Source organism: Psammomys obesus, unplaced genomic scaffold (genome assembly GCF_907164565.1).
Source record: "Psammomys obesus unplaced genomic scaffold, mPsaObe1.curated_primary_1811, whole genome shotgun sequence".
Lineage (NCBI taxonomy): Eukaryota > Metazoa > Chordata > Mammalia > Rodentia > Muridae > Psammomys > Psammomys obesus.
In genome coordinates this window covers 6383195-6410475 of record NW_026587032.1, presented here as the reverse complement: position 1 = coordinate 6410475, position 27281 = coordinate 6383195, and the positions used below count along the sequence as shown (strand labels likewise).

At 47.7% G+C, this 27281-nt stretch overlaps 1 protein-coding gene across 2 annotated transcripts; it reads right to left on the bottom strand.

Moving 5' to 3' along the window:
• Positions 1-7677: 7677 nt before the first annotated feature.
• Sh3bp5l (SH3 binding domain protein 5 like) lies at positions 7678-22360 on the bottom strand. Of its 2 annotated transcripts, none has more exons than XM_055602887.1 (7): positions 22286-22360; positions 21222-21828; positions 15554-15616; positions 15276-15404; positions 11244-11405; positions 9938-10111; positions 7678-9483 (listed from the first exon to the last, which is right to left on the bottom strand). In XM_055602887.1, the coding sequence occupies exons 2-7, from the start codon at positions 21402-21404 to the stop codon at positions 9016-9018; spliced, it is 1179 nt and encodes a 392-aa protein (XP_055458862.1). In that variant the 5' UTR covers positions 21405-21828; positions 22286-22360; the 3' UTR covers positions 7678-9015. The 2 variants fall into 2 exon arrangements, with proteins under 2 accessions (XP_055458862.1, XP_055458860.1); XM_055602885.1 differs by having other exon boundaries at positions 22276-22354.
• Positions 22361-27281: the final 4921 nt, after the last annotated feature.

Here is a 27281-nt window from a genome sequence, read left to right as displayed (position 1 = left end):
CACACACACACACACACACACACACACACACACACACACACACACACGATGGGGGGGCAGGTGGATCCCTGAGAGTTACAGACCAGCAGCCTGGTCTACAAAGCAAGTTTAGGACTGCCAGGGCTATATTACACATAGAAACCCTGTCTTGAAAGACCAGAAGAAGAAGAGAAAGAAAGAAAGAAAGAAAGAAAGAAAGAAAGAAAGAAAGAAAGAAAGAAAGAAAGGAAGGAAGGAAGGAAGGAAGGAAGGAAGGAAGGAAGGAAGGAAGGAAGGAAGGAAGGAAGGAAGGAAGGAAAAAGAAAGAAAACTGAGAAGAGGGAAGGAAGAAGAAAGAGGGAAGAAAATAAATTGAGAAACTTACAATAGTTCAACATTTTTATTAGGGGAAGGCGCACAAATGTATGCATTTTGTTTTTCTTATTTGGTTTGGTGTAAAGCCAACAGCTAGAATGGAGAAATAGGAGAACTACCGAGCCTAAGGAAAATATAAGTAAACCGAAGAACCAGTGAGAGCAGAGGACACACACGGCCGCTCCTGCATCTGCTCCCCAGGCTCCTAGAACTTTCTGAAGCTCTAGAATCATTCCTCCGGACTGCGGGGCTGTTTTAGGAAGTACGTGTGAAGCATCAAGATGAGACACTGGCAGCATGGGAGTAGAGGGTACTCATATCGGAGTCTCACAGGCTGCCACTTCGATCAAGACCAATAAATCCACTTGTGTAGAGTTCAGCCTGGCTCCGGTGCATGACCCAACCAAGTAAAGTCTTTCTTCTTCTTCTTCTTCTTCTTCTTCTTCTTCTTCTTCTTCTTCTTCTCCTCCTCCTCCTCCTCCTCCTCCTCCTCCTCCTCCTCCTCCTCCTCCTCCTTCTTCTTCTTTCAGGTATGTCCATCTGGCCTGTGTACAACCTGAGTGGACCATGACATAAAGCTTTTCCAAAATTAGCTGGGGGGGGGGGGTTCAAATGTCTTCAAAAATGTCCATAAGATGAAAGGAATTCAAAGTGGCTGGAAGAACTACTCCGTGGCCAATAAAGCCTTGTTTGAAAAGGCGGGCTCCATGTGTTCAAAGGCAGAGTCAGGAGTCTGTGTGCACATCCCTCAAGGGAGGTCAGCAGGGCCACGAAAACTATTTGGATAAACAAGCAAACAGTCATCGCTGGATCTGTACATTGTGCAAAAGAAGAGTTATTTGTTCAAAAAAAATCTTCTAGAACACTGCAAGGACAGCAAGTACCTGCAGCCCTTCAAGTCAAACCCACTTGTCTCCCAAACACAAGAGGAATGGAAACAGACACCAGGTGGCTGCAGGCAAGTCTGAGGGCCTCCGTTTCTGTCAGCCCCCAACTGAGGGCTGTGGTGTGGCCAGAGCTTGTAGGACAGAGCCTGTGAGCTATAAAAAGTCAAGATAGCTACCCATCCTCATAGTGAAAAGCAGAGAAAGGAAATTTAATGTGGTCACATCAGGGGGATGTGACCCCCAAGTCCATCTTTGAGGTCCTAAGATGAGGTTGAGGTTTAGCGGGCCAGAGGTCTCCATTGCTAACCAGTCCTGATCATGGTGTGGTCCTGACTGTCACTGTCTCAGCTCCAGTCTTCTGAGAGGTGGCCTGACCAGTCCTCACAGCTGTGTGGGATCTTCAGCAGACAAGCTCCCCTTCTGGCCAGCACCAGGATTCAGCCTTTTCCTTCTCCCAGCATGAGATTACTGGGGAAATTTCAATTCCTAGGCTGCAGTCTCTGAATTGCGTTTTTGGATTTGGGTGGCAAATAGGCCTTCTCCTGTTTTCGCTGCACCATGGGTGTCTGATGTTCAAGCCTGAAAAAAAAGTGCATCCCACACAGCCCAGACCTCTCTCAGCCCACGAGTCTTCCAGAGAGCAGCAGCATTTCCCTCATTATTTACAGGATGAAACATCAGCTTTTGTAGTCAAACCCACAGGGCCAAGCTCTTAAATATTCAGCGCCTTGAATCAGCCCTATACTAGTGAGGGGAGGATAAGCTTAACATGCCTAGACCGACAGAGCTGTTAATGCAACTCATCACAGTAAGATGAGAGACTTATTTTACCAAACTTGACGCAGCTAAATTTCCAAAACTTCAAATTATATGCATGTGTGTATGTGTGTGTATACACACATATGTGTACGGTAAAATACCAATGAGATTAGTATGTTCTGCATCAATTGCAGCAGCAGTTTCAGGCTCTGCAGGCACCTGAACATGACTGTGGAGACATCCAACACATTCCACCAAAAACAAAACAAAACAAACAAACAAAAAATACAGTAAGAGGACAGAGAAACAGTTCAGCTGTCAAGAGTATTCTCAAGCAGCGTCCCCAACACCCACATCAGGCACCTCACAAATGTCTCTAACTCCAGCTCCTGGGCATCCAACGCCTTCTTCTGGCCTTCAAAAGCACCCACACTCATACACATATACCCATCGAAGACATACACAGACACACACGCACACAAAGACACACACACACACACACACACTTTTTTTCCTTTAATTTTATTTTTCTCAGACAAGGTTTCTCTGTGTAGCTTTGCTGTCCTGACACTCACTCTGTAGACCAGGCTGACCTGGAACTCAGGATCTGCCTGCCTCTGCCTCCTGCGTGCTGGGATGGATCAAAGGCTATGCCACCACCACCTGGCAACATACACACCTTTCTTAATTAAATAAAATAATAAGTTAAGGGGATGGAGAGCTAGTTCATCAGCCAAAAGCGCTGGCTGCTTTTGCGGAGGACCTGGGTTCAGTTCCCATCGCCACCACAGGAACAGCCCTCTATAACTGCAGTTCCAAGGTATCCAACACCCTCTTCTGGCCTCACGGGCACTGCTCACGCAGGGTGACAGATATACATGCAGACAAAATAGGCATACACATAATAAAATAATAAATAAAAATCCCACAAAATGTGACAGTCCCATACTAAGCAACTACGTTGACTAGCAAATGGCTTGTTTTCAGCTGGTTGAGTTCCAGACATGTGACTTTCCTCCTCAGGCACATTCTCCTGGCCCTCTTCCTAAACAGCATTCTTTCCAGGGAAAACTTTAAAGATGTCCTGGGAATGTGAATCCTCTCTGCCAGGCCTTCTCTTGATCCTGCATACTCTGTTTCCCTCTTAAGGTCCAGCTTCCTGTTTTGGTATTAGACATCAAACACTGCTGGAGCCAACAGAGGGTGGCGCCTGCCTAAAACTCCATTTATCAGTGATTTCCTGTGACACCAGCTCCATAAACCTCTTGTCTGTCAACAGCTGAAGAATTCAGTGAGCCCAGGAACACACCCACAGCTAGGAACCTAAGGCAGGTCTAGATAAGCCAGGGTAATAAAGCTGCAGGGGCTGTGCAAAGCGCTGGCACCTCTAGGCACCATTAACCAGTCAGTAGGCATTTACCTCTCCTTTCCCTAAGGAACCTTCTGCCAGCTAATCTCACGTATCTTGGGATTCACTTCCTCTCTGCTGCTACACAGCTGCACTTTGCCCTTCCTTAGATTGTTACCAGAGCTTTTCGATTGTTTTTAGAGTTCAATCAAACCTGAGCCTGGCAGCCTCAACAACAAGCTGGGCTCTGCCACCCAAACTCCAAATGCCAACTGAAAAGACAAGCATGGAGCTAAAGAGATGGCTCTGCAGATAAGAAAGCATGCTGCTCTTCCGGAGGACCTGAGTTCAGTTCTCAGCACTCACACCCACCAGGGTAGCTCACAATTGTCTCTAACTCCAGTTGCACGGGATCTGGTGCCCTCTTCTGGTCTACTCCGGTACACACAGAAACATACATAAATAAAATTTAGAAAAGCTAAGTGTACTGAATAGATTTATGTCAGTTTGGCACAAAGTAAAGTCATCTGAACGGAAGGAACCTCAATTCCGAAAATGACTCTGGGGCTGGAAAGTTGGCTCAGCAGTTGAGAGCACTGGCTCCTCTCCCAGAGGACCTGGGTTCAATTCTCAGAACCCACATGGCAGCTCAACTGTCTGTAACCCCAGTTCCAGGGGATCTGGCACCCTCACACAGACATACATATAAGCAAAACACTAATGCATATAAAATAATTAAATCTTTGCCAGGCAGTGGCGGCACACTCCCTTAATCCCAGCACTCGGGAGGCAAAGGCACAGATCTCTCTGTGAGTTAGAGGCCAGCTTGGTCTACAGAGTTCCAGGACAGTCAAGGCTACATAGGGAAACCCTATCTCAAAAGAAGAAAGAAAAGAAAAGAAGGAAAAAAAAGAAAAAGAAAAAAATACCTCCATAAGATGAGGCTATAGGGTATTTTCTTAATTAGTGATTGACTGAGGAAAGCCCAGCCCACTGTGGGCGGGGCCATCCCTGAGCTGCTGGTCCTGGATTCCTTAAGAAAGCAGGCTGAACAAGAAATGAGGAGCAAGCCAGCAACCAGCATTCCGTTATGGTTTCTGCCATCAGCTCTAGCTTCTGGGTCCCTCCTCTGCTTGAGTTCCTGTCCTGATTGCCTTTGATGATGAAAGCATAAGCCAAATAAACCTTTCCCTCCACAACTTGCTTTGCTCATGCTGTTTTATTGCAGCAATATAAACCCTCCGTAAGACACTAAGACGGGATAGAAAGATGGGGAAATTTATAGAAATATGGGGTAAAAAGGAGTCCTTCTAGAATCTAGTCGAAACTCCTAAGACTGCAGCACAATTAGCATGCCCTTGTGAAGTTGCAGCCAAAGCGTTAATGTCAATATTTCTCTTACAGAGAAATACTTTCAAGTAAGAATGCTAACATGACAATGACCTAGGCTTAAAGCCAGAACATATATGACCAGTCAGGCAGATCTCCCCACTCCCAGACACTTTCTGAAAATCTCACAAAAATATTGTGTGTTGAACTCAGGCTGTGTCCTGCTGTGAGTCACTCTGTACAGTGTAAAATGTTCTTAGGCCTGTGCCTTGCCCTGGGAGACTCCATTTTAGGATGGCCTGTGCACCTGGGAGGATGGAAGGATACCTCTGCCCAGCTCCACCCACATGACACAGGCTGATAAATGACTTATTCCTGGAAGCAAAAAGAGTGCAACCCTATAAAATCATCAGGATGGTTGGGACAGTATAGGTATATAGGCATATTAACTAGCACAGTTGGGCAGTGGTGGCGTACACCTTTGATCCCAGCACTCGGGAGGGTGGAGGCTCTGGAGCTCTCTGAGGCAGGTGGAGCTCTCTGAGTTCGAAACCAGCCTGGTCTACAAAGTGAGTACCAGGACAGCCAGGGCTTCGAAGAGAAACACTGCCTCAAAAAACAAACAAACAAATAAACAAACACATAAATAAGAAAATAAAATCCTATCAAGAGGACCAGAGAGATGGTTCGGCAGTTAGAGACATTTGCTGCAAAGCCTGAAGACCTGCTTGACTTCAGGACTTCAGGACTGCACTGGCTGAAGATCCAGTCAATCCACTGGATTCGCATGGTAGGAGATGGCCAACTCCCACAGGTTGCCATCCGACCCCACCCCCAAAAGGTTATAGCATGTATGTGGCCACACATACATTCTGTGTGTATGTGTGTCTATGTGTGTGTCTGTGTGTGTACTCCTAACTGCTGAGCCATCTCTCCAGTCACCTGGTTTAATTTTTTAAGACAAGTTCTGCTGTAGCTCCGGTAGACCTCTAACTCACTATGCAGCCCACGCTGATCTTGAACTCCAGTCCTCCTGCTTCAGCTCCAGGCCTGAGATCCCACACTCAGCCTTAAAGGGGCTTCTAATGACAGACTACTGTCTAGCCAGCAAGTAAAGATGTCAAAGATACATGAAGTGTAATTACAGGTTACAAAACACTGTGATATGAGCTAAATCAAGGTGAGTTTTGCATCTGTATAGAAGACAGAAAAGTACAACCTTTGCATAGCATTCTCTTATCATACACAAGGACCAGAGCCTTGGGTTTCATACATCGGAAGCTGCAAAGGATCAACCAGAATCCTTGTAAGTAACAGTCACTGTAGCATCATGCTACACTGTGATAAAATCTTGAGATTTCCCCAAAAGTCTGGAGATCGACCCTGGGGCTCTGTGCCACTCAATATTGACCTCCTAACCACTGCGATGATCAAGCCAACTGCTGTAGGTTTGGGCTGCAAGAGGGGACAAAAGGCAGAACCGTCTTTAAGGATTACCAGGTACAAGGGGTGTGCTGGGCATAGGAGAGACTGAAGCCCCTGCCCGTCAGTAGAGAAGACTCAGTGACACTGTGGTATGACAGTGTGGAAACAAGAAGGAGACCTCACAAATCGGCGTGTGTCTGGTCAGAGATACGCTGGTTAAAAGCACTGTTATTAGCAAAGTAGGAGAGCACCTCTATGGAAGGGCTGCTGTAGGGGAGCTCCTCAGAGGAGGCTGGTCTTTTCACTGGTAGGAAACACCATTTTCTGGCCTTCCTGGTCCTCTGCCCACTTACCTTACCTGGTAGGTAACTCAGCCAAGGACAAACTGCATGGAAACAGCCCAAGCATTCTTCTCTGAGGTTCCACACACCGGGAGCCTTAAGGACCCTGCCTGGCAGGGACCGGCTAGTGACCGCAAAAGGTCACTCCTGAGAACTATGATGACATTATACAAAGCTCACAGAGTGATGTTGGTTGTTTCTTAACATGAAAGAGAAGATAACTATACAAATACTCCACCAAGCTTAACTATAGTAACTATCTCACTACAGCCTGAACACTCAGGGTTCTGCACCTTTAATGGAGACAACGCATTCATGATGCATCCTGATAGATCAGGGGAGGTGGCCTCAAAAGACCTGGACAGTGCCTGTCAAAGGTATGGTGAATGTTCAATTGTGCTGGCTCCTGCTGGCCCGTGTCCCCAGTGTCCCCAGGATGAGCACACTGCCTGAACCTCTCCATCTTTGACCTCCACCCTGCCTACCACACTGGTAATTCTCTTCTTTCTCTCCTGGGCTTTATATGCCCCAGCTGTAATGGAAACCAAAGCCTCTTGGATCACGGCTGTTTTTGAGATGGGGTCTCAGGTGGCATAGGGCAGCTCAAACTCCCTATGTAGAGCTGCAGATGACTTTGAACTTCTGATCCTCCTCTCACCTCCTGGATGCTGGGATTACCAGTGTGGGCCACATCTGTTTACCCAGCACTGGGGCGTGGCAAGCCTCATCGCCAGCCCCATCTTCACCTCTAGAGCTCCTCGTGGACGCTTCACAGGTGTCTTCCATCCATGTCTAAGTATACTCAGACCTCTCTCCAACTTGGGTGTCACTGTGCAACAATGTCCGGCGCAGCGGAAACCACTGTCTACTGCAAAGTCAAGATTAGCGCCACGCCCTATTTAATAACCAGGTTCCCCACTTTGATCCCTCCCGCGCTTAATGTTTATGTGCACACGCCCAGGGTACCACGTACCACGGCAGCATTCTTGACTCGGAGCCGACAGCGGCCGCTCCTCCCCGCAGGCCCTCTGCAGCCAGCCCACCCCAGGCACTCATGACTGCACAACATGGCCTTCTGGGCACTGGCTCCCCAGCCTTGTCCACTTAGCTTGCGTGTGACCATCCAAGCTGGCGCCTCTGTTCCCTCTTCTCAGTTGGTGGGTGCCATCTTGACTGCAGTCGGGAGAGCCCTCATCTACCCTTACTTCTCCTTCCCACAGACAGTAAACATCGCTGTTACATAAACTATTTTATTTAAATAAAACCAGGACTGGCCCTTCCCCACACACGCCAGCACACGCACTCGCACAATCATGTCCTCCTCGCGTCTGTTCTTCCTGAACAGCCACCTCAAACCCTGCAGGTTCTCATTGTGACCATCCTCAAACCTGAAAATTGGGAGATCCCATGCGAGACACGGGCACTGTGCTCCCAGTCCTGGGCAGGTGCTCTCCCCGTCCTCCTGGTAGGACAGGAGGTCAGCTCTCCAAGGCACCCAGATCTGGCGTGGCTTCCCCTCCCGCAACACAGGAGCACCAGCACCCAGAGCTTCTCTATGAGGCTGGTGCTCCTCACTCCAGGTCAACTCCTCCCACACAAGAAGGGCAGCTCTGCAGCCATGCTTAAAGGGCTCTGCAAAGGTTCCTGGAGTAGGTACTATCTGGCGTGAGGAAGAGTGATAGAGAGCAACTGAGCACCAAGTTCCCTAATGCCACCCTGTCGGAGGTTGCCAAGCTCCAGTTCATCTCTACCAAGAAAAAGCAAACCCAGTGCCACACATGGGGGGTGGGGGGGAAGGGTTTCAGCCTTGAGACTCTGACATCTCTAGCCTCCAGCATAGATCCCGTCAGGGATGCAAATGCACTAGCACCTTGGCAATGATAAGGGCTCAGCCCAACTGGAAAAACTCCACACAGACTGGCCGTTTGGACTTGGCCCCTGACCCTGTGTTGACAGCAGGCTTGATTCCCCAACCTGACACTGAATTAGGGACAAACAGCACAGCAGCTAAGGTCACAGGGTGCACTGACAGACGGTGGTGTCTTCCAGAGGCACATGGACATTTTACACACTGCTCACAGGCAGGGGGGACGGAAGGACAAGAGCAGAGGCTGCTGGGACTCAGCAGCATGTCTGGGACACCCTGGGGAGCTGCCTTCCGGGAAGACAGGGCCTGGACTCAAGCGTGAGCGCCTGTCCAACCACTTTTGGGCTAGGATACCCATGTTCTCACATGATCTCCTGAGTCTTCTAGACCAAGTTCCCTGAGGGGGAAAAGCCAGACAGATAGAAGTCAGGTTGGAAGGGGAAAGCAGAGAGACTCAAGTGCCAGCAAGGGGAAGAGGAGACAAGGCCAGAGGGCAAGCCTTCCAGGTGGGTAAGGCGAAGAGAGAGCTGCCTCCTGAGAGAAGGAACTGTGAGAAAGCTATGGACACAGGGGCTGAGACACAGCCGACCTTGCCCAGGGAAGGCTGCAGGCCAGGATCTGGGGCAGACAGGACTCAAGGAGGAGGAAAGGCCTGCGGGGCCCTGATTGCCCGTGGTAGAAATCAAAGCAGCTCTGGCCACAGCGCTACAGGCTGACACTGCGCTGGTGCCGGCCCCCTCGAACTCCACCATCGCTTCCCCGGCGACCCCGGCTCTGGGGTCCCAGCTCTTGGCCATCTAGGCTGGCGTGGTCCGAGAGGCCACGCAGGTGCTCCACTGAGTCACACTTCTGCAGGTCAGAGGCCACAGTGCGCAGACTCAGCAGGCTCAGAGTGTCCGTATCTGGGCCTGCGCCAGGCCCAAGGCTGCTGCCCTCTTCCAGGGCCCCGCCCTCTGCCCCTTCAATCCCACTGTCCCCATCCTCAATGCCCTCAGGTCCAGCTTCAGCCCCGACAGGGGAGGATCGCCGGGGGCCCAGAGAGTGAAGGGGCAAGCCCCGGCGCCGGGCATGAATCTGCTCGCTGATCTGCTCCAGGTTACGCAGGGCCACTGAGTAGCGGGTCTTGGCCTGTGCCACCTGCTGCTCCAGTTCTGTCACCTTGGCCTTGTGCTCCTGCAGAGGGAGATGGTTAACTCGTGAGATGTCTTCCGATCCCACTCAGCACTCTCCCCTGAGCCCTACCCTAGAGCCCCTAGAGCCCTCAGCACCTCTGAACTGCAATGCCCTTTCCAGCCCTGCTGTACCCTCTAAATGTCCCTCCTGACATGAGCCCACGCAGCCTTCCTCCCAGATCTTCACCCCATTGGCTCCCATTGAATCCCCTTATTCTCTACTCCTCTCCATCTGGCTGGTTCTCCCCCATTCCCAGCTCCCATCACTTCTCACTTTCTTTGGCTTCTTGATCAATGTTCTCTACCAGCACAAACCACTCACACCTGCCTCCCACTCCTACAGGGTCACTGTGAGCACATGCTAGGGCACCGGCTGGGCTGGCAAGGTTTCCCAACACTGACCAAAGAAACACACCAGCCCTCTCTCTGCCTGCCCATTCTCCCCGCTTAGCTACCTCCAGGATTTGGCTGAACTGGGCCTTGAGCTCGAAGTACGGGCGGCTCTTGCCAATGGCACGCCGGAGGGTCTTCTGCAGGGCCTGGACCCGAGCCTCAGCCTGCTGGCACAGCCGCGTCACACGCTGATGCTCCCGTTCACCTCGAAGACGCTCTTCCTCAGCCTCGTTCACCTGGCCCAGGTTGGGAGGGGGACACACATCAGTGAGCTGGCACATGTCCCTGGAATCAGCCCTAGGCTGCCCTGGGGGAACCTGCATAGGAATGTCTCTGCAAAGCCCTCCCCGACCCCCACTGTCTACAGAGTGAGACAGATAGGGATTCAGGGGCAGTGAGAGCTTCTTACCATCTCTTTTCCACACAGATCTCAAGCACACCCTCTCTAAACACCTCTCCCCTCCCCACCCCCCCAGTCTTGCCTATCATCACCTCTATGACCTGACCCTCAGCTCTGCTGATACCATGGAAGGATACCTACCACAGCCTGCTCAGTCCCTAAGCATGGCTGAATGCCCTCAAGCACACTGCAGCTGTGCAGCTACCACAGTTCTGAGGGACCCCTCAGTGACAATGGCGATGGGTCAGGGACAGGAGGCACTGCCTATGGAGAGCCACAGAGGCATGCTGGGATGGCCTAGTGTCCATACCCTCCCTATCTGTGTGTAGCCCAGAACAGGGGACGAATGAAGGCTTCAGCTGACTTGTCTCCCAGAACCAGCCAGGCTGATGGGCGCCCCCATCCCATAGGCTAACCACCCACCACAGCTTCAATGACCCTTCTCTCACTGCACTCATTTCATGAGGACCACAAGAAGACCAAGTGTCTTGCCTGGGCATTCAAACTAAAAGACAGTCAACTAGCCAGGAGCTGCTGCACGCCCTGCACATGCTGAAGGGGGCAGATGGAGCCAGGCCAGGGCCCCATTCCAGGCTACTTTAGGAGCTTGGAAATGGCAGAACATACACTGGCGGAGTGCAAGACCAGTGAAGGGAACAGTTTCTGGAGACAGGAACAGGGAATCGCACAGGTGAACCCAACATGTGAGCGCTGCCAGCGCCACTGCCTGGGAGGAGCTCATGGGCCAGCCCCACCCAGAAGGGACAGGACTGTAGAGGAGGCATTCTAAGAGAAACGGAATCATGGAAGCTCTGGGGGCCAAGCAGGGCAGAGGCTGGACAGGCTCCGCCATAAAGGAAACCAAAGCTGAAGAAAGGTTGGAGCAGGAGAGAAAAAGAGGTGAAGAGGTTAGGTGAAGGAACAGCAAAGGGAGCAGTGAAGGGGACCTGCAGGCAGCACCCCCTTACCTTACAGGTAGCATGGTTGAGCATCTCCTGCCATGTAGGGTCCAGTCGATTTTTGTCAGCCATGACACCCTGCTCAGCCACAAAGACCATCTCGCGGGCAGCATTGTGCATGCTCACAGCCCGCTCATACCGCAATGCTGCCTTCTGTGTCTCCTGCTGGGCCTGTGGGGAGAGAGCCATTAGGACGGGGAGCCCTGGGTGGCCCCCAGTCAGCCATGAGATCCTCAAAGGGGTAAGGACAAGAAAAAGAGGAAGGCCCACTTAGAATATCAGCTTCAGTCCCCAAACCACGCCAAGGGTGGATGCCACCAAAGCATATTCTACAGATTAGAAACAGAAATGTGGAATAAATACTAAGGAGAGAGATAATGTCAGTGCACGGTGGCCACATGAAATCTAGCCAGACTCAACATACACATACACATACACATAAAAACAAATATTTTTAAATAAAAATATTTGCATATATCAGGTTATATATATCGACATATATACACATAGATGTATATACGATGCTTATCAAATTTACATGAATTTGATAACAGATAACCCTGTTTGGGTTAGACTGCCATCTCTAAGATATATTATTGTTAAGTTTCAAACCCAGGACAAGTGGCTGAGCTGCCTAGTTACCATATCAAACAAAGCTGACCTGGCCTCCAGGTCCTCAAGCATCGTTCAGTCGCTACCTGTTACAGGTTATGGCTGGCATATGCCTGCCCTCTACCCTGAACTTTCCAGCCCAGGGGCTCAGCTGCCCTTCCCCAGAGGTTCGTCCCTATATAATCCAGACACTTTTGTTAGTTGCTCCTTTTCTACCTTTGGTCTCCTGGCTGCTACACCTGGTTCTCCTCTCTCTCCCTTGCCCTCCTCTTCTCCTCACACAGCTCAGGGTCATGACCACTTTGGACTCTCCCAAATGTGTCTGCCTCTGGCTATGCTCTCCCACATAGCTATAATAAACTTTCTCCTCCACTGTAGCTAGGAGAAGTCATGTCCTTTCCTTTTAATTTCTTTTTTTCATTCAATTATGTATAGGCACATATTCCAAATCTGAAAATCTAAAATATTTAGCTCAAAATTAAGATAAAGACAAATTCTCAGCTCATTGGCTAAGATCAAGTATAGTATCTGTAATCATTTAACATCTGATCCATCCTCCACCCAAAATTAGAATAAGGGATATTCAACCAGTACTAGACAAGCAAAAACCTGGAAGGAAACCCAAGCTTCCAGTTACAGGAAACTGACTAAAAGAGTATGTCTTACACATGGAAATAGCTTAGCTGGGCATGATGCCACACACCTTTAATCCCAGCCTTTCAGAGGCAGAGGCAGGTGGAACTCTTTGAGTTCAAGATCAAAGCCAGACTGAGCTACATAACAATCTCCAGGACAGCCATGACTGGAAGGAAGGATGAAAGAAAGGAAGGAAGGAAGGAAGGAAGGAAGGAAGGAAGGAAGGAAGGAAGGAAGGAAGAAAGAAAAAAGAGAGAGAAAAAAATGGTCACTGCACTTTTAAAGTATGACACGGGGCTAGGGGTGTGACTCAGTAGCAAAGCAGTTCTTAAAGACTGAGCCATCTCTTCAGCCCCACAAAGCACTTCGTTACCAAAAGGTGGCTGGCTACAGCTTCGGCATTATGTCATAACATACTTACACAGATAACATGAAGGAACAAAGATAGTACATATTTTTGTAGAATACATAACAAAATGTTTTTTTAAAAAAAACATAGAAATAGAAGTGAGGGAAAGCATGCCTGTTTAGCTGCCAAAGCACAAACAGAAACAGATCATGGCAACTAACAGACTGGCTTTTAGAGCTGGTAAGAACAAACACTGGCACATACGGGGTTAAGAGGCCACAGGAATCCAGGACTTTGAGATCTTCAAGTTCTGCATGTGTACATGTTTTTTAAAAAAATCAGACTGCTCATATAACGTCATCAGTCTCCTGCACATCTCTAAAAACAGGAACAGTTTGCGCATTTGACGAAGTGATTGGCATAAATTGCCAGGTCAAAGTTTTCTTCTAGGTTGAGGGATAAATGAGATTTGTACACAATATTGTAGAGACAACTCTAACAAACTTAGCAGTATCAATAAAATGTACAAACTCAGGAAGAAACAGGTGTAAAATTCCTGAGCCAACAGTCTGTTCATGTGTTTGCTTTCAAATGGATTATGTTATCAATTTATATTTCATTTAAAGTTAAACCTATCATATATGCAAATTTTAAGAATATCTGGAAAGCAAAGGAATGGGCTGCTGAGAGGGATGGGAGGAAAATGTGCTTTCTCCCCCTTACTATTTCTAAATTTTGCTTAATTCATATACAATTAGAAGCTCTCTTTTGTCATCAAATTTAATTAGTTCAAATGAAAAACTCTGAAAAAAATGCATGTTACCAAAAAGTGGTTCTCACAAGCAAAATATGGGTGTAAAATGCCTAGGCTGGATAAAATTTGCAATGAAACTTGAATTATGAGTAATAATATGCTAATAATACATACCTAATTTGATAATATAGTGTAGAAGCCACATTGATTACATATTTAGCGATAAAAAAGAACAATTTCAGTAATAATAGTAAATATTAATACAATTAAATGACAAAAAATATTAACCAAAACAGAATTACTGAGCCAGTATGTGGTGGTGCACGCCTTTAATCCCAATACTTAGGAGGCAGGCAGGCAGAGCTCTCTGAGTTTGAGACCAGCCTAGTCTAGACAGAGAGTCCTGGAACAGCCAGGGCTACAGAAAGAGGCCCTGTCTCAAACAGAGACAGAGAGAAACAGAGAGAATATGAATGTCACAGTGGACATACTAGATACACCCTAAATACTTAAACACAGAAGACATCTAAACATCAGCAGGTGGAACCTGCAGGCAGAACTCAGCAATAGAGTCCCTGTCTTCCCAGCACCCTAGGATTTGATCCAGCCCAGGAGAGGAGAGGGGAGGGGAGGACAAGAGAGGGTAGTGAAGAGGAAGAAACAGAAGAAAGATAGAAAGAATGAGGCATTAGTGGGACTGAACAAATTTTTCTAGACAGGATCCAATGACTCCACCCAGCCATTTCTTGATCGTGAGACCATTTTCTTACATTTTATGTACTTATTGTGTGTATGTGCATGTATCTGTGTTTTAGCACAAATGCCACACCATGTGTGTGCGGGTCGGCGGGCAATACACAGGAGTCAGCTCTCTTCTTTCACCACGTGGGTCCCAGTGAAGGAACCCAGGTCATCAGGCAGGAGGTGCTTTTAACCACTGAGGCATCTTACTAAGGCATCTTAATGGCTCTGTGACCCTTTCCTACAACTTTAAGAACCTCCTCACAGGCACATTGGTGCACGCCTATTATCCCAGACAGAGGCAGGCAGATGTCTGTGAGTTCAAGACCAGCCTGGTCTATAAAGCAAGTCCAGGACAGCCAAGGCTACACAGAGAAACCCTGCCTCAAAAAAGCTGAAAAACAAAACAAAACAAAACAACAACAACAAAAAAAAACCTCCTCAACTCACAGGCTCTTCAGAGCATGGCCATGCCCTTAAGTATGGTGTTATTTCCCATTCCATAGAGACTGAAGAGTCCAGAGACAGACCTTGCATGAAGGCCTCCCTGATTATAGGTCAAACTGCCCTACTTAGTTCTGACAACTTGACACAGCCTAGAGTCACCGGAAAAGGGAATCTCAGCTGAGGGGGTGCCCAAACAGACTGGCCTGCAGGCATGTTTATGGCAGATTGTCTTGACTGTTTAACTATTAATGTAAAAGGGCACAGCCCACTACGAGTGGCACCATTGCCTTGGCAGGTGGTCCTGGGCTACAGGGAAGGCTAGCCGAGCATAAGCCTTCACGTGAGCCAGCAAGCAGGGCTCCTCCAGGGTTCTCGGGTCCCTGCCCTGACATCTATCAGCAATGCACTGACCTTGAAGTGTAAGTCGCATAAACCCTTTCCTCCCCTAAGGTACTTTGGTACTTGCCACAGTGGCGGAAATAAAACTGGAACACAGGCGTACCTCCTTAGCCAGTCGCCGAGCCTCGTAGTAGGGCCGGGCCTTCTCAATACAGCTCCCCAGGTGAGAGCCCTGCGTGTTAAGCTTCCTCGCTGACTCCTGCAGGATCCTCCGATACGTGGTCCTGGCCTCCTGGCAAGGAATATGGAAAGCAGGCACACAGGGCTCAGAACCTCATTTCTCAGGCACACCCCTTCCTCTACCACTGTCTCGATCTAGGAAGACACAAACAGAGACATCTCCAGAGACCAGCCCGTGGCGGTGAGGAAACAGACACTCACGTCCAGCTGCAGCTCCACCTGGTTGATCTCCTCACTAGCCTGGTTCAGGTGCTCCAGCTCCTCCTGCCAAAGAAGGGTGTGAGTTACAACAGGAAGAAACAGCCTCGAGTGCTTCGTTGGGCAGGGAGGAAAAACAGAGAGAAAGTACCAACAGACTGGGAAACAAAGTGAGTCACTTGGAAAAGGCATAAGAAATGCAGGAGGGACTGTCCCAATGGCATCCTGTCTAGGCTAGAGGACAGTGTCATGTAATCTTCATAGTTCCACGTAGCTGAGCAGGCACACCCCTGACGCAAGGATGAGGAACTGCAGTTCAGGGAAGGCAGCACTGCCATGCACACAGCAAGGTGGCAGTGAGCCTTCCTCTCCACCAGAATGCACCATTTCCTCTCCATGAGGGAAGGTTCCTAGGATATGAATGATTCTCCCCCCTAGGCCAGGAGGGCCACTCATTCAGCACATGCTTCCTGCATATTTACTGCTCAGTACTTTGAGAAAAATATGGAACACAGGGACTAAAGAGATGGATCAGAAGCTAAGATTACTTGTTGCTCCTGCAGAGGAGCCAGGTTCGGTTCCCTGCACCCACATGATAGTTCACACCCATATGTAATTCCAGGGGATCCAATGTCCTCTTCTGGCCTCCAAGGGCATTGCATGTACATGGTTCACATATATACCCGCAGGCAGAACACATACATAAAAGAAATAAATCTTAAAAGGGAATGTAGACACAGCACATACAGAGGTGGTGACTCCCATCACTGAGCAAGAGGCTCTTGGCAGCAATACATCCCTGTGAAGATGGGTACAGGTGCCCATAGGCAGCAAGGCTACCTACCTGGGTCGGGGAAGGCAGGGGCAAGGTGCCTGGAGCAGATCATCCTAGCAAGAAGGCAAAGGAGAGCAAGAGTTCCGGGGGAGACAAGTGAGACCAGTGGGACAGTGGCACCAAAGCAAGGACAGAAAATAGAAGACAATGGCAAAGGGAGTCCCTAGGGCCAGGGGCCATTCAGTCTAACAGCGCAAGTCTGAACAACGAAAGGAAAGCTTGGAGGAACCACAGAAACGAAAGTAAAAGCTATTGTTGTGTTGCAGGTGGGAGAAGAGAGGAAAGATGCTGACCTTCTCCCCCTCCCAACCCACCCCCGGGAAATGCAGGACACAGAAGTACAGGGCTTGGTGGATGATCAAGATAAACACCAGGTAAGGGGTCCAAGAGGTTTTGTGAACAACAGAATCCCAGGTCCCATCCAATACAGTATAACGTTTCTTATCATTTTTTTTTTTTTTTAAACTATGGATGCAGGTGCTTGCAGAGGCCAGGAACATCATACCCCCATGGACCTGGAGTTACAAGTGATCATAGGCTGAACAATGTGGGTGCTGGGAACTTAACTCAGGTCCCTGTAAGAGCAGATCTTAACCAATGAGTCATCTCAGAAGCCCCTAGTGCAATGATCTTGTAGTAGCAAGGAGGAGTCTCTAGGAAAAGTCACTGGACATGCTAGTTTAATGTCTCATTGGTCCCTAGGCCTGAGAGAAAAGCATGGAATCACCCTAGACCTTTCAGCGATGTGGCCGGGAGCTGGAAAGGGTGCTGGCCACAAGTCATTCTCCCTTGCCTAATAAAGTGCATCCAATCCCAGATCCTGCTGATCTAAGAATACTCCTGAGAGTGCTGGGCTGCGCCACAGCCTCTGCATCTGGAAAGGCTGGGTACTTAGCTATAGGTTCCTCGGGGTAGGTGCTCAGCGCCAGGCTCTGCCTCCACCAGCCCAGTCTGCCTGCTGCTCATCCATGAGAGGCATTAGACAGAAACACCACCCATCTGTATAGATGTGACGTTGAAACGTGACGTATAGAAACCTGCCCCATCTGTATAGATGTGACGTTGGCTCCGATTCACCTCACTTGGCCCTTCCAGCAACCTGGTGAGGGGAGTTGGGCTGGAATGAAAGATCTCACTGATTTCTATAATATAGACACATGAGTGCACACTTTGAAAAAGAGACATAAAACTAAAAGTACAGGAAACTGTTCCCATGCATCCAGTAAAATAAAAATACTACAAATGCAGAGGCCTACAATGGAACTAGGAACAAGCATGTGAACCTGTGCATAGCCTACCTTAGAAGAGCCACGATCTGGCTGAGTCTTCACACAGCCATTCATGGAACAGTGTTGTGAACTCAAATGGAATGGTTCATTTTCCACAAGCTGTTTTTTAAAACTCTTTGAGCCTCCTGGCTCAGTGTTCCCTAGTGCTGAGATTAAAAATGTATACCACCATTGCCTGGCAGTGGTGGTGCATGTCTTTGATCCCAGCACTCAAGAGGCAAAGGCCAGGAGATCTCTGTGAGTATGAGGCCTTCCTGATCTAAAGCGTGAGTTCCAGGATAGCCAGGGCTACACAGAGAAACCCTGTCTCAAAAAAACCAAACTGCACCACCACACTCAGCTATCAACCTTACCTTTAAAAAGTTAAAAAAAAAAAAAAAAATAGGGCTGGCATGGTGGCTCAAGCTTTTAATCCCAGCACTTGGAAGGCAGAGGCAGACAGGTCTCTGTGAGCTCAAGACCAGCCTGGTCTACATAGCAAGTTCCAGGACAGTCATGGATACAGAGTAAAACTCTGTGCTGTTGTTTTTTTATTTGTTTGTTTTTGTTTTTGTCTTTTAGGTTAAACATACAAACTAGCATCTCAATGGAACCCCTTGCAATTAAAAAGAAAAAAATTAAAATACCTGCTGTCAATTATAGTGGCACCCACTTGTAACCCCAACACTTGGCAAGCTCGGGCAGAGAGATTGTGAGTTCCAGGTCAGCCTGAACAAAAAACAAAAAATGAAAAAGCCTGTTGCTAGATCAACCTAATGCTCACAAAGCTCTAACAGGACAAACAGAAGCCCAAGCCCCCCGTGGACTGACGAACACAGTTAAGCAGGGAGAAGCAGCCAGACCAAAGCATCATGGGAAGGGCATAATGGGAAGTCACTGAGCATCCAAAGTGCTGTTGTGGACAGTCAGCAGCACATTCCATTTGGCCTGTTCCACCAGGAACTCCTGGCACTCAGCGAAAATGGAATTCAGGGAGGACAGTCTGAGTCAGCATGCCTTATCTGTCAGAAAGCCAGCAGCCAGCAGGAGGATGACCTTCTTGAGGTACTCTGGGTGCATTCCCAGAATGCCAGGCCACTGAGTCAAAGCATGAGTGCTTGACTACAGATGTTTCTGCTCCACCCTTGGACGCTCCTAGTCCTCTTCCACAAATCACCAAAAAGTCCAAGCAGATGATGAAGTAAATAGGGCCAGGGTAATGATGACGAAAAAATATTTTTAAAACTCTCTAGTGGACTTTGATGGATCTGTTAATGGAGCCACTTAACTATGTTGAGACTCTAGAAAAACAGACACTCCCTGAAAGACCTGAAGCACGTTTTCAAGGCATGTGATATGAACCACTCTCAACACTAAAATGAACTTCAAGCACATAGGAACTTACCTACCCAGCACCCAGAAGAATACAAATACACAAGGGCAAATGTTGTGATCGCCACCTCAGAACTAGGGGATTCCTCACATCAGGTTGCTTTTTCCAGACTTTAATCCCTGGTGAAGTGAACTGGAGAGCCTGGATCTACCAGTGCCTGTGTCACCAAATGAGGCCGAACCTAAGCCTTCCCTGCCTGTGTGGCCTACAACACTACACTAAATGCTATGCCTGACAAGCGGGGCAAGGGTCTAGCTTGCCCCTCTAGTACCTATCATACTGCAAGCTCACTTTATGCATCCCCAGGACATCCCAATGCTCCCAGAGCTCATCTGACAGAAACCTGATGGCAGAAATGCCCTATCTGCACCCTCACTACAGTACAGAACTGCATTTTTTTATTTTAACTGATTGCATTTACATAGCCACAGGTCTACCTCTTCAATCTACTGCCTTTGCCCACATGGTTACTGGAAAAATGCACAGAACAAGAGGTTGATGAAAGAAACCAGAAGAGAAGGCTTTTCCAGAGCAAATAAGGGGTGTCTCAGGGAGGTGCAAGAAACACAGTATACACCCTTCTCCTCAAGAAACAGAGCGAGCTCCTTCCTAACCCACTGTCTAGAAACTTCTACCAAAGAAACAAGCAAAAGCATTGGTTAACATAATAATAATAATAATAATAATAATTTTAGACCTGTGTGCACAGCAAATGAGAGCTGTGCAAATTATACACACCCATTCCCTCATTATACAGACAAAGTAAGGTCAAAGAAGTTATCTTTCTCAAAAATCACACCATCATGGGGCTGAAGGGTCTTGACTATCCCGAGACTTTTTTTTTTTTCAATGCATTCTCCCAGTGGAAGGCAAGTCTTCAGAACGAGAGAGAGAAGCTGAGTTGTTGTCAATGCAGCATCATGAAGCAAAGCCGAAATAAATTACTGACTCATGCCAGAAAGGAATAGCTCACTGATGCTCCATTAGAAACATGCATACAACCCAAGAGGAACCTCACCACACACACACACTCAAACCCATACACCAGCTCTGCTTTCTTTGCAATTCATTGGCATTACCTAGTAAGGTTTGTAGACCTCTGGAAAAGCCAAAGAACTCAAGCTTTAGGATGTTCTGGCTACCTAGTAGATAAGTCACTTCCCCAATAACAGAATCCCAGAGAGAAAACCTACCTAAATGGTAGACTTGGGCTCCAAATATACAGACACATATTGGCCATTATATGGCCAAGAAACTTTCCTATTCAGTCCTTAGCACCCCAAAAAACTAGATAATTCAGCTTTACCTATCCAGCTGTCTCCTCTACAATGCCCAGTCTCCCTACTATCTCTCACACAACGATTTCTCTGTCTTACCAACTAGACTGTACACATCCCATGACAGTAAGTTGTTCTGCCATTCTTTTGGTAAATCCACATTTCCAAGAGCCAGGAATGTGTATTCAGGACTGATCGAAACTGATATGTCTCTGCGCTGTAAGAGACTTTCTGCTGAGCATGGTGGTACAAGTCTGTAGCCCCAGAACTTGGGAGGCAGAAGCAGGCAGATCTGAGTTCTAGGCTACCCTAGTCTACATATCAAGTTCCAGGACAGCCAGGGCTACACAGAGAACCCTAAGAGAAAGACAGACAGACAGACAGACAGACAGACAGATGGAGGGAGGAAGGGAGATTTCCTTACAGGCCCAAACCTTACGGTGCTTTTCAAATACCTGAAAGGTTTCACAACTCAAACGATTCTGAGAGATACCACTGAGAAGGTAGAAAAAGGGGAAAAAAATCCCCTCACGTAGCCTTAACACTGCCTCCCAGTCTCGGCCACCTCCTCTTCCCTCCAGTACAGGTCAGATATCCCAGCTAGCAATCCCTCTACTTGTTTATGTTTAGAACAATGGTTCTATGCCCAACCTAAAGTATAGTTTCATCCAACGCATACCCCAAGCACTCAGGCAGGGTCCCTGCTCTCCCATTAGCACTCCAGAAAGCTCTTTTAGCACCTGTCATACAAAACTTCAATGTTTTGTGGACATACCTGTTTCCCTTCCCCACCCCAGTCCCCTGTGAGAGAATAAGTCTAAGGCCTTGTTCATCTGACAGCTCTTCAGCAAACATGGAATTTCGGCTTCCCTCCCCTTCTTCCTCTTGGCCTTCTCACCTGTATCCTAGGATCCAGCTCTTCCTCCTCTCTAGGAGACAGTTTGGTCTCACTGCTGTTGCTTCCACTTCCTCCAGGCTCCTCTGCGACAGGGCTCCTGGGAACTTCATCCTCTACGACCTCTGGCCGCAGTTCCCCCTGTGGAGTTTCCCGGCCCCCTGGAGCCTTTTTGAAATCAGCCATGCTGGCTGGAAGAGGGCAGAGCCCTATGCACAAGAGAGGGTTGACATGCTGGGACCAGGGCCCCAGCTTGAGGCTTCCTGGGCTTTGGATGTCAAAGAGAAGGCTTTCTCTTCTCAAAGGCAGAAAAGAAGGGACACAGAAGAGCCTTCCACTCGGTTAGAGGCTGAGATTCAAACTGTTGGTGAGGTCCCTATAACTAAACCCTTGTCTTTGCAAAAGTTCTTCACACCCCTCCACAGGGAGTCCACCAAGAGACCCCAGCAGCAACAGCTCCAAATCAGGGAGCAAAGGGGGCCTGGATCCTGGGCCGAGGCCTGCGAAGAGGAGCACCATTCGGGAGGGCGGAGGCAAGCGCCTCCAGGCTGTGGTGGCAGATGGAGAGAAGGCTACGTCCGAGCAGAGGCTGAGATGCGCCTCGGGGGAGCTGCGGGGGTAAACAAAGGCCAAATTACATATGATGTCAGCATCAGAACCTCGGCCAGCAAACTCTTCCGAGTTCCGGGTCTCCGAAAGACACCACTGTATCCCCAGCATACACTCTGGTGGGACCAGTCCCCATCTCAACTTCTTTCCTCAGCCCCAAGGACTTCAGGTCCGACTTTGCACCGGTCCTGTTCCTCTCACTCCAGCCCCTCCCCAGTCAGCACCTTCCAAACTTCCCTCTGAGTCCCACCCTCTCCTCCACACCCTATTCTGTCTTGCCCGTCCCCTCCACCCTGTCCGGCTCTGCAATTCACCTTCTATCCCCCAATCCCGCCTCTCCAGCCCTGAGGCCCATTAGAGTCTCCAGAATACAACCCCACACTCTTCCGCGGTCCCAAGGTCTGAGTCCCATAAGAACACGAGTAAAAATTCCCCTTCCCGGCTTTACCTCAGTTTACCTTGCAGTGAGGGGAGCGTCTAGGGAGCAAACAATCTTCCCCCTCCCTCCCCGCAACAAGACGGTCCAACCAAAAACGCCCCGGCGGAGAGGAAACGGAAATACGCCATCACGTACCAACTCTAGTCCTCGCCCTTCCTCTCTGACAAGCATTGCCCTATGTAAACGCAACGCTCGGCGTGCTAGCTTTCAGTGTCCGTACAAGATGGCGCCACTCTGTGTCCAACGTCGCCTCTCTTAGCTTCCAATTCACCCCAAAACCAATGCTAAGTGAAATGAATACATGAGTGTGATATTCTGAGGAAACCCACAGAGGATGATGGAGACCCATAGTTCATCCTAACTAGAGAAATGCTAGCAATAGTGTCATAGTTGAGAGCGGCCATCTTGCTTTACGGCACAGGGGCCGTGGCAGTAGACAATCGCTGTCCGGCGTGAGCCAGAAGTGATGCTGTGGACTTCCGCTTTCGCTCTCTCGGGCCTGCGGTTTGCTAATGAAAACAAAAGTCGTTTTTCCAATTTTCCGCTTCACGTAAGCCTGCGGACTCTAGTCGGGACAGGTGGGCGAACCTCCCCCGAGACCTGCAGCCGGCGCTATCTGTCCCGCTAAGTAGCTGGTCTCACTGGGCGCCAGCTATGTCGTGAATGCTGAGGACCTCCCTGTTAGCTCACTTTCCAAGATGGGAACGAGGAGGCTCGAACCTCGCCCAGTGTATCACTCCCTGTTCCATTAATAGGTGGTCTGGATGTCGCTGCTACGACATCCATTGCATCTATGGCTATGCAGGATGGACCGAGGCCATGGGAAGAGCTGCAGGGTGGGGTGCTTGGGGTACAAAGACCTGAGGGCCTTGGAACCTAATCAGGCTTTGACCTAGAGATGAAGCACACATCTGGGCCAAGTTCTCTTCCCACTGAGGTTCTGTCAAACACAGTCCGTGTTTGGTAAAGCGGAGAAGAAAAGATTTTTAGTCAAGAGCTGCATTCCTATTTTTGTAGGGGTCGTTAGGTGTTTTACGGGCGATGTGAATGAGAAATTACAGAGCTGGTCACTGTTGATACTATAAGGCCGGCGTGTTTCTAGTTGGCAATTATGTGAGTCTTCTCCGTGTTAAGAAGTATTCCGTGGTTTGTTAACGAACGATAAGGAAGACTATAAAGAATTGGTTCTCAACCTTCCTGAGGCCGCGACCCTTTAATACAGTTTCCCATGTTGTGGTGACTCCCCAACCATAAAATTATTTCGTTGCTACTTCGTAACTGCAATTTTACTACGTATGAATCTAACGTAAATATCTGAAATGCAGGATATTTGGTATGTGACGCACCAAAGGGGTCGCAACCCACAGGGTGAGAATCGCTTGGTATAAATGATTGTGCAGCTAGACACAGGGGCCAGTACAGTGGAGGAGGATTTGGACTCCAACTGGAGTATAGACAAGGGGAAATTTATAGCCAAAGATCGGTGGATGAAAAACTGATTAAGAGAGAAAAGAAGGATAAAGGGGGCTGGCTAAGCCAACCAAACTGGATTTTTGCTGAAGACAGCGCTGGAAGGCTTGTGTCTAGAATGGGAAGCCTGACATGGAGGATACTGGCCTTGGTAAACTGACTTCACAAAGGCCTTTGTTAAAAATAGGTTTTACAAGATAGTGTACAGGTAGGCTTGGAAAAGGTCTCAGAAGCCTGACTAAAGTTAGACCAAAGAATCTTTTCCTTGTCTCTCCAAGACTAGGAGATGAAAGCTCTGTCTTTCCTAATAACTGTCTTGCAAAGATATATGGCTCCTTGAGAAGGGCACCCCTAAAGAGAAATAAATACATACACTATCTGAAAGGGACAAAGCGAAGATTCCAAACTGTCAGCCCTTTTTAGTAAGCGCTCTATGAGAGGATGTTGGGAATCTGTTATTCCCAGGTGTTGCCCTAAATAAACAGTACATTCTCCTGGCAGCTCTGAGCTTTCTCAGACAGGTATTGCTATGGAGCAGAAGGGACTGGGTCATGCTAGGGACAGGACCATTATGTGCTAGAAACCCTGGTAGGATTTGGTTTGGATGGAAACATTAGGTACCAAAAGTTCCAGTTCTCAACTCTCTCTCCATCCATTCTAACCCTGTGAAAAACTACTTAAGGATTGGGGATGTAGTCCATCTGGTGCCCTCAGAGGTTAAAAGGAGACATTGGGTCTCCTAGAACTGAAGTGATGGGTGTTGTGAGCCATAATGTGGGTACCAAAATTCATGTTCTCTGCAAGAGCAAGTATTTTTTTTTAAAGATTTATTTTATTTATGTGTGTATGTGAAGGGTGAGGGTTGTCTGTGGAGGCCAGACTAGCATTTGAGGTTCCTTTCTGGAGCTAAGAGATTCAGAGTGGTTGCAAGCTGCCGTCACTGGGTGCTGGGATCTGAACTTGGGTCTTTTGGAAGAGGAGCAAGCTCTCTTAACTGCTGTGCCGTCTCTCCAGCCAGAGCAAGTATTCTTAACCATTGTGCCATTTCTCTAACCCAAGAAAAACTCTACCCTCCCAAGTGCTGGGATTAGAGGCCTGAACAAAATATCCGATTTTTAATGAAGATAGTTTAGGATATGTTGTGAGGAAAATAAGAGATTAAGTAAAAGGACTGGGCTTCTGAGAGGCTCAGTGGATAAAGGAATTGCTCTGCAAGCCTGACAACTTGATTTGTTATTTGAGAGAACCCAACTTCAATTTCCAGAACCCACATGGTAGCTTACAACTATCTGTAACTCCAGGGAGCTCATAATTGCCTGTAACAGCTTTAGAGGATTCAATACACATACCCATGCAGGTAGACATAAATAAAAGCCTTTCTAAACAAACAAACAAAAAAAAAAAAACATTGCTATCTAACTTAATTTAAAAAATAATTGTTGAGTCATTAGATTCATTTGTATTGTGATGTTATTTATAATGCTGTTACTTGCTTATCTTCTTTAATTTCCTGAAATCTACTTTGGTGTATCTTTTCATTAATAACTTAAGATTAAAACCTTCATGCTGAAAAAAAAAAAAACTGAGGTCTGCAGTTCAGGACTTAGTTAACTCTAAATTATTAAATTTCATTTACTGTTCTTGGTTCTTCCCACCATTGGAAAACTCAGTTAACCACTATGAGGTTATCTGGGAAAGAACCAGAAGCAGGAGGCAGACAACTTTTGTATGTGGAACTGAAATGGAAACCACATTTAGTGATATAGTAACATGAGGAATAAACTGCATTCCACCCTTGCACAGAGGTAACAGCAAGCCTTCTGCCTTCACGGGGCTCTCGTGGTGGCTCTGGTTCTGCATTTCCACTGAGGGATGCTCACATTCCTGGGTTGGGATAGGGCCTGTGGTGTTCTATTTATATTCCATTACCTAGCCATGTGCAGACGCTGTGGCACCGATAAGAGCTTACGGGAAGTTGAGCTTGTAGCTCTGTGATAGAGCTTTTGCCCAGCATATGTAAGGGTCAGGTTCACCTCTCAGCCTAGGGGACAAGAGGTATCCCATAATCTGTTAACTCTCCCAAAATCTTTACCCACTGCACTTCCTAGAACTATTGCCCTGTTCCACTCAGCATGCTCTACAGCCGATATCTAACCTTTTATTTTCTCTGGTTCACATTAGATGAACTATCATTTTGGAACGCCCTGTAATACCAAATACTGGCAAAAAGGGGAGTGGATATTCATGTATAGTTTTGGTGCTAGCATACGTAGGCAAAAAAAGTTTTGCACAATAATTCTAATTATGCAGCACCCTGTTCAGGGTGTCCTTTAAAATCATTGGGCAGGTCCCAGGTTTGTAATCACTAAAAATTAAAGCATTTTTTAATTTAAAAAATTAGTGAAGGAAACAACACAAGTGGGATATCTGAAGACCCAATACATAAATGTCTGGTTCAGTGAAATCGTTTCAGTTCTCAGGTGTTCATCAGACTTTGCTTTTAATTTTACTCAACTGCTTCATTCTTGAAAATAGTTGCTCAAATATAGCTGCTTACATGAATGAAGTGTGACCATAAGGTGAGGAATATGTGTCTCCAGGAAGGTAGCACCTATAAAAGTCAGACATCAGTTTTTTTTAACTTGAATGCCAGATTGCAGCTCTGCATTCCATTTGAAAATTGGCAGGTAATGTAGTAACTGGAAAGAGACAAGCTGTACCAAAATGAAGTTTTCCAGTTCTGTTTATCCTTACAACACAGTCCTAGAAAAGCACCTAATTTGGCAATGTGTCTTTGCATGGAATGCCTTTCAAGTCATAGGTTTAGAAACCTTGCATGGATTCCCTATAAATTAAGCAGAGTGTCAATAAAAATATCGCCATTTGACAACTTTCCACTGAATAACCGTCCTTCATTCGTAATTTACCTCTGGGGTTCTGTTTAATTTTTATTTTGGTGTGTGTATGTGTGTGTGTGTGTGTGTGTGTGTGTGTGTGTGTGTGTGCAGGCTTGTGTCTACTTCAGTATGTGTGGAGATCAGAGGGCAACTCTCAGGAGTTGATTCTCTACTGATAACTTGAGATCTGGGAATCAAACTCAGGCTGTGAGGTTTGTACACAAAAGCCTCTACCCACTGAGCTATCTATACACCCCTGAGGTTGTGTTTTGAGGCTAGATGCCATGATAGGATTAAAATAATAATAGACAAGCTGTAGTTACTTCTATTATGAAAATTGAGAGGAAAGTAGAAACCTGGGGTTTGTGTCCTTTGTATCTCAGCTGCCAGTGCAGCATGGAGGGCCTAAAGCCCAGCTGGCAATGTCTGGATTTGGGCTGATGTGTGGAAATGCCTTTAATCATCAAATAATACCTTACCTTAATTGCATAGTTGGTCACACCTTTAGTCCCAACAGTGGGGTGGGAGGGGAAGAGGCAAGTGGATCTTTGTGAGTATGGAGCTACCACAGTCTTCATACCAAGTTTCAGACCAGCCAGGGCTACATCACGTGAGACCCTGTCTGAAAGCGAAGCCTACCTGTTCTGC